The 7,812-nt window shown below is 35.0% G+C and overlaps 1 protein-coding gene across 1 annotated transcript; it reads left to right on the top strand.

Annotated features, from left to right (window-relative positions):
* Window positions 1-1,627: 1,627 nt before the first annotated feature.
* Window positions 1,628-2,500, top strand: LOC131166615 (protein LITTLE ZIPPER 1). Its single transcript, XM_058125200.1, has 3 exons — window positions 1,628-1,771; window positions 1,860-2,164; window positions 2,269-2,500. The coding sequence occupies exons 1-3, from the start codon at window positions 1,688-1,690 to the stop codon at window positions 2,498-2,500; spliced, it is 621 nt and encodes a 206-aa protein (XP_057981183.1). The 5' UTR covers window positions 1,628-1,687.
* Window positions 2,501-7,812: the final 5,312 nt, after the last annotated feature.

A 7,812-nucleotide genomic window follows, 5' to 3' on the forward strand; every position in this document is an offset into this window, starting at 1 on the left:
ACCCCAGACTATCAATAAATCTATAACTGCAAATTAAGTGTACCCTAAAATATTATAGAACTTATATTTTTTTTTTTTTGGGTAAAAATGTCTTAAAATGTCTCTAAATAGACCTTCTATGAAATTAAAATAAGATTTATTGTCCAACTAGAGGTAATTCATCACCAATTAAAAAGTTACCAAACAAAGCAAATTCACAAAATTTTAAAGTACTAAAAACCATTAATTTTAGAGGCAACTAAGTGCAAAAAAAAAAAAAAAAGGGCCAAAGAATGATATCATTAAAGAACTCATCATAGAATACATGAATAATAAGATGCTTTCCCCAAGCATGACATTCCCATGAGTCTCAACATGAATAATTAGATTTTTTTTTTTTTTTTTTTACCAAATATAAAATTCACCTAACTTGACACCAAATTTACTAATTTTAACATCACGAGCCGGCAAATTTGAATGAAAGAATTAGCATTGTGCTTCAGAGTTTGAAATTCAAAATTTAGATTTGAATTGTGTAAAATTAATAAAAGAAAAAATAAAACTAAATATATCAAATTCAAAGCCTAAATTTGAAATTTCATAATTAGTATCATTTTCACACTAACTGGAGTGGAAATGTCACTGTTGAAAAGTTGAAGGGTGTTTGTAGGATTTACACTTGAAAATAGGAAAGAAAAAAGTCAGAGTGATCACATCATGCATGTTAGCCAAATTTCCAAGTGGAAATATATCTAATCAGGATGAGGCAGAAATTAATTAATCTCAGCAGCGCAAAGGCAAATGATTAGGAACAATAAGCAACATGGGGTGGGTTGAATCTGAGTTTGAGAATATCTGATAGAGACATGTTGTGAGAGGGCATACGAGTGTTATGGAAGAATGTTTTCTCCTTAACTAATTAATTAGGCACGCGAAGCCCACGTGAAATGTCAAGGAAACTTCAATGTGAACATCCCCCAAGTCCCAGTATCACGGATCATGGTACACCTCCTCCTTTCCTCTTTTTGTGGGCCCTCAGAGGAGATAGCTAGCTTATTACGCTGCCCAGCCTGCCTATTTTGAACATAATTATCCTTTTTAAAAAAAAAAAAATTAATGGTATTTGGGTCTGTTTGGGTCCCAGGAAAGTTCTTGAATCAATTGGAAGATAGGCAATCACAAATTCAAGTATGAGGAAATAGTTTTTGTTCGTAAAAATAGAAATAAGGTTATATATGCTCCTGTTATGTCCTTATTTTCATCTTCATAAAGCGGAAAATCTTACCAGTTATTAAGAGAGGGATCTGTTTTGGAGATGTTTTTCATTCTCAATCTACTATATGGGTAACAAATATTATTTATGTTTTTAATAGGTGGAACCACTTGTGAGCTGTGAGGATTAAAATTGTTCTGCTTGGGAAAATTTAATTACTTTATTTCAAATAAATGAACTTGAGCTTCTATTTTTTAGACTTGTAAAGATTCAAAAAAGAAGGATCAAACTGAATAAGTTACTGTGGTCCTTGGTAATTTTCTGTGTCCCCAAGTCCCAACCCCTAAGCACGCCCTTATTAAATAAGTGTGCAATCAGAAAGCCAATGAAGTCAATTAAAGAAAAAGCTAGAGAGACAAAACAACTTTCTTCACCCTCTTCTCTTCTCTTCCATTGATTCCATATGGGGTTGCTGCCTGCTAACCCTCTGTAATCATGACTCCTCGTGCCATCATTCCCATGAAAAGCCTCTCTCTCTCTCTCTCTCTCTCTCTCTCTCTCTCTCTCTCTCTCACGCAGGTGCAAACATAATACCCAGCTATGCAGCTCACTTTTTTCCTCCCGGTCCAATAATCTCTATTGCTCAAAAGTCCAAGACCCCATCTAGTTGCTTGCTTTTTCTCCTTCCCCCGTCTGCTTCTACTCATTCATTTTTCTGACCAAAAATCCCACCCTCCACCTCCTCTTACCAATACCATTTCTCTATAAATCACTATTATCTTGCACATTCATCTCTTACATGTGCAGTTCAATTCCTCTCTCCCCCCCTCTCTCTCTCTCTCTCTCTCTCTCTGCTAGTAAGATGTGCAGTATTAACTCCTCAGAGATGATCCCACGCTGCGTTCTGTACTCTGCTGCTCGCCCACGGCGGCTATTAAAGAGACCAAATATTAAAGTTCTCCGGCTAAACAGGTTCCTGTTTAATTCCCCCCACAATTTTATTTTTTATCCGTCTCTGTTTCTCTCTGTCCTTCTCTGTTTCTCCATATTAAGTTGACAAATTATTAACGTAACAGGAGAAGGAGGATAAGATCAAAAGAAGAAAAAGATAAGGTGGGTAAGGGGTTTGTTGTGAAGGCACGGATGGAGATGAAGAACTGGAAGCTGTACATGAAGAATCAGAGCATCATAGAAGAGAACGAGAAGCTGAGAAAGAAAGCTATGCTTCTCCACCAAGAGAACCAAAACTTGCTCTCTCTCCTCCAGCAGAAATTCTCTCCTCCCCACAATCACAACAACAATAGCTAGCTAGCAATCTCTAGTATCATATATATATATATATATGGGCATGTACATTATTGCTACGATATTGTAGAAGAACCAGACGAAAAAGAGTAGGAGGGGCTTCTCTGTTCTTTGATCATGTTGGGTCTTGGCTAGAGGGTAATCCTCCATTCGTCTCCTCTCTTTTTCCCTTTTGTTTTCATTTCATATAGTTAGTTTTCTTCCCGTTATGGGAATGAACAATCTTTTTGCAGTGGCTTATGCTTGGAATTTTATGTACAATAGAGTAGCTATTTATAAGAGACCTTGGGCCTTTTCCCCCTTTTTGTGGGGACTGTCAAATGTCCCTCAGAGGGGATGCTATAACTTAACTTAAGCCCAAACTCCCTCATTTCTCTAACAAGAGGGGCAAAATTAAGGAGGGAAGTATGGATATACAGACATGCCTTCCAAAATATAACTCTATTACAATTGTTAGTATTCCTAATTTTAGGAACCGTTGTGCCTGCCCGCGTCACCGAGATTCCTAGGAAAATACTCGCTTCTTTCCATTCTGAATGGTGCAATTTGGTAAAAAAAATTTTTTCTCAAATCTCGATTCCTGTAGTGTATGTACCCTGGCTTTACCTGGCGAAGAGGACTGGGAGTCTCCTCTAGCTTTCAGAGTTGGTGCAGCTTAAGAAGGTCCTGGGTTATCAAAAAAAAAAAAAAGGGAATAATCTGATTTGATCGGAAGTCTCTAAGAGACCAAAATCCAGCTTTTTGTCTGAGTCCTCTTCCGGCAGCCTGTGGACCATCAGTGTTGGGCTGAGGTTGCGGCTGGGGAACTCTCTCTTACTCACATGCATGTCCCATTGATCCTTCAACTTTAATGCTTTCACAAACTTTCATGCAAACTCAATGATGCATATCCATATATGTTTTATTTTGTTTTCGTGCATTTCACTTGGATGCATTGCTTTGAGTTTCCTAAGTTAAGCTCGATGTTTTAGAGTATAGGATAAATTTTAAGGCGTAGTTTTTTAAGAAATTTGTTTTTTATTTAACAATGTAAAAAAGAAACTAAATTTATAAAATATAATTCCTAAATCATGAGTACACCACTATTCCAAGCTTCAAACTGAAATAAAGTGTGCAAAAAGATAATCATAGGTTGTAATTTCAAAATTAAATTTCTCACAATGTTTTGTGGTTCAAAGTTGAAACTCTTAAAATCAATATTACAATGAAAAAAAAAAGGCCCAAGTAGTTTAGATTTTTCATCAATTTGAATGGTAAAATGAAACTATCAAATTAATTCCTCTGTCAAGATCTTCATCATTCATTGCAGCTATAGTAAATGACCACTCACTAAAAGATATCTCCGTGTCACTCTCTCAAGGTTTCCTTAATCTTTTTTTAAAGAGTTAATGAAAAAGGACCACTACATGACCTTCATCACTTACCGTCATCATAGTTCTTAACAACATCAACTATTCAACTCCAAAGAGCATTATCTTCTCCGTTATTTAATGTCATCTTAGCTCTAATAGCATCAATTTTAATGAGATTTTTCATCATCAAATCAAGTACTTTTAGGAGGACATGCTCATTCTTAATGGTCCACTCATCACAAGAAGCTACTGTCTCCACCAAAATTGGATCGTAGTTTTCTTTCCTATAATCTTCTTTCTTAGCGTTGTATTGTGCTTCATATGAATTAGAGCATGCAATCTTTTGTGCGACATGGAGAATAATTGCACCAAATCATGATATTTGCAAATATCTACCTACTCAAATGTGCTCTAATTCTTCTCACACCAACTAACACTATGACTTGGAGACTAAGTACAAGGTAGCAAACTTGGTCAACTCGGTAGTTTTTTTACCCAAAGTGCTCCCACTAATCAAATACAAGACAATTGAAAATAAGTATAAGAAACAAGAATTGTTACACAATGGATCTTTCTTTAGTATTAAAAAAAATAGAATATCGTTTTATTCACTTGCCTTATCAAAATTCTAGAATCATTGGCATCTCAACTCCCAAGACCCCCTTCTTGCATTATCAAAAAATCAATAGGACATCAGCAACTAGTTGCTCCTCATATTCCCACATTCTATTCATGCTATTAAACGACTCTTCACTTTTACACCATCAAAGAAGCTCCCATAGCGCAATTGAGGAATTACATAATACCTTGCAACATGAAAATGGTGATAAAGTTATGAAGTTGTGGTCTCATCCATTTCCTTCAACTGGTTTATAATTGTTGGCATTCCTTGAAAAAGTATTATCAGCAATTAATTCTTTTGCTATTTCAATCAACTCATAGATAAACCCGTGGTGGGTCACATTTTAGAACCAGCTTCTCTTAAAGCACAAACGAGTGGGACAGTAGACTGATTTTTTACACCTTTTTTTTTCTATTCTGTTGCTTCTAGTAATATGAAGGCAGTACATCTTTGCCCCCTTCTTGGCCACTAAGTGGGGTTGTTCTTCTGAAACATCCTCTTTTTCCCTTGACTAGTTACACATCCAAAGGTCCAGGGCTTTGAAAATTGAGAAGGCAATATATTCTTTGAAATTCAAAGGGAATTTTATTTCCTTAGAGCAGGGCTTCTTTTGCAATTTTTAATTGAAATCACAATGAAGTATGTTGCTAGGATTAAGGATCACAGGCCATGCCCAAAGTCGTTAAGGAATTTCCTCTTATTTTATCTCCGAAACAATATATTTGGCAATAGGCTAAATATGAAAAGATGGATTTTTTCTACTCTAAATGTAGCCGGCAAGGACATACCTCGATTGTTTGTACGGTGGGAGAGAAGCGAAGGATGATGAAAAATATAAGAAAAAAAGATATGAAAATCAAAGACTAATGACGCTGCAATAGAAACCAATACCGATGTGGATAAAGGGGCGAAGAAGGTAGAGTAGGAAGCAGGACCCAGTAATGTGCCAATGACGAAAAAGACCAAAGATAGGTGCCCTGTATTATCGGAAATTCTTGTGGCTCAAGAAAAAGGGATTATACAATGCAAAACTCTGATGTACGACAGAGAAGTTTGGAAAATAATATGAATGAAGGTTCAACAAAGAGTGATAAAGAGAAGTGTGAGGAAGTCGGGTGTGATGATGATGCTCGAGTTTCAAATGGTGAACTTATGTCTCAAGAGAAAATGGATCATGCGAACCATATTAAACTGACTGAAGGTGGAAACCAAGGTTTGCATCAGGGGAAATTGGCTCTGGGTTATTCGTCCAAGAGGGAGGACGGTGAAATTTCAGTATTAAAGGACAAAGAAAAAATGTATAAGTCTGATACAGAGTAAAGGTGGACTTCTGAAAACACCAAAACCAGAAAGGAAAAATCTGTGAGGAAATCTCGGAGGATTCACATCCGACCGCATAAATTAAATTTATGACTGATACAATTTTTTTTTTTGAAATATGAGAGGGTTGGGCAAGTCTAGAGGCAGGCTAAAGAAACTGATTAATAAGTTTAATGTTGGTTTGTTTGCTATTTCAGAACCTTTTGCAGCTGAGGAGCGGATGGTAATTTTCTAAATTATCACCATTTTATATCTAATGAAAATTAGGGCAGTAAATTGCGACTGTTTTGGAAGGATATGAATGTCTTTAAGGTGATTTCAATCACGACTCAGATGATTTTTGGGTGGTTTTTCAAGGACGGCCAAAGGATTTTGGTGAGTTTTATCTATGTAAAATGTTCTTATGTTGAAATAAGAGAGTTATGGCGGCAACTGGAGGAGTGCCAATCGGATTTCCCTTAGTTGGTCCTAGGTGAATTTAATGTTATTTGAACGGATGTCGAAAGAATTAGCAAAAATCCAAGACCACTTTTACCTATGATGGAGTTTAATGACTGTTTACATCATTATTGTAGAGACCTAAAAATATAATAAATAAAAGAAAATGGGAAAAATGGATTTTTGGCTAAAGCTAGAGGAAAACCAGCGCCGATTTTCTGAAGGGGGAAGGAAACCGACGATGATTTTGGCAAATTACCATGGCCGAGTAAAGGGTAAACGGTAAATTTTGGGCCGGTCAATAGAAAACCGCCAACGATTTTTTGGGAGTCTAAGAAAACTGGCAACGATTTTTTCAGAAATACTGAAAATTATAAAGGAACCCGAGAGTCATTTGGAAAATATTAAAATTAAACTCTCTCTCTTAAAATTAAAATTATAAAGAATCTTACGAAGATTCTTTACAACGTACGCAGAGTGGAATTTCAGTTTCGGGTTCTGGGGCACCATCCCAAAACTGAGGTAAGGGTATTATTTGAGTGTTTATGGGTTGTTTGTCTGAATTATTTGATGTATAGGCCTAGAAATGTAAATATGAATATAATTTTGGAGTTGAACTAAGGAAATGGGAATTTGTGAAATACAGGGTTATGGTATAAATGATGCAGGCGTGAGTTAGAGTTTTGGCAAGTATTTTCCCAAAAAATAAGGTAAAATAGTAATACTTGTCTGGTTGACGTTTTGTAGATATACTGAAATATGCAGGTTCAGGAAAATATGAATATGATAATTATTTTGGGAACTCAGTGGATTGGTTGGAGAAAATACATATGTATAATTTCAGGGCGTTGAAATTACAAATGCTGCAAGCGTAAAACAGGAAAATAACAAACAGTTCTCAAATAGTCAAGAGAAATATGTTATGCTAGTTAAATTAGAAATTTTATCAGTAAAGCATAGTATTTGAATATGAGTTACAGAATATGATTTTGAACAGATCATAGCATGAAAATTATTTAGTATTATAGATTATATTTAATAAGTTTTATTTAACTGTGTGGCATGAGTAGTACTGGAAGATTACATAATTTTATACAGATTTACAGAATTATGATTATATAGTTTTTAAAGAATTACGCTATACAGATTATACAGTTTTATTTACAGAGCTATGACTATACAATATTTTACAGAGTTATGAATGTACAGTGTTTTACAGTACAATGAAAATACAGTATTTCACAGAAATATGATTATACAACATTTTACAAAACCATAATTATACAGTATTTTACAAAACCATGATTATACAGTATTTTACAGAACCATGATTATACTGAATTTTATAGAATCATGATACACAGAGCATAGAACCATGACATATAGAAATACAGATTATACAGATTTACAGTTAATACAGTGTCATGGTTAATACAGAGAATTATAGAATCATGGTAATACAGTTTATACAAGATCATGGTAAAACAGATAAATATATAGAAATAGTATTACATAGTATCAGACCCTGATGGAACATAGCAGTTTACAGAGTATGGTATTGTAGTTATACAGTATAGAAAGTG

This window comes from Malania oleifera, chromosome 10 (genome assembly GCF_029873635.1).
Source record: "Malania oleifera isolate guangnan ecotype guangnan chromosome 10, ASM2987363v1, whole genome shotgun sequence".
NCBI lineage: Eukaryota > Viridiplantae > Streptophyta > Magnoliopsida > Santalales > Ximeniaceae > Malania > Malania oleifera.

Bases quoted from the DNA above. Each gene is read 5' to 3' on its own strand.
- LOC131166615 (XM_058125200.1), top strand. From the start codon at position 1,688: ATGACTCCTCGTGCCATCATTCCCATGAAAAGCCTCTCTCTCTCTCTC. The intron at 1,772-1,859 runs GTGCAAACATAA...GACCCCATCTAG, and splicing joins TCTCTCTCTCTCTCACGCAG to TTGCTTGCTTTTTCTCCTTC. The intron at 2,165-2,268 runs GTTCCTGTTTAA...TTAACGTAACAG, and splicing joins AAAGTTCTCCGGCTAAACAG to GAGAAGGAGGATAAGATCAA.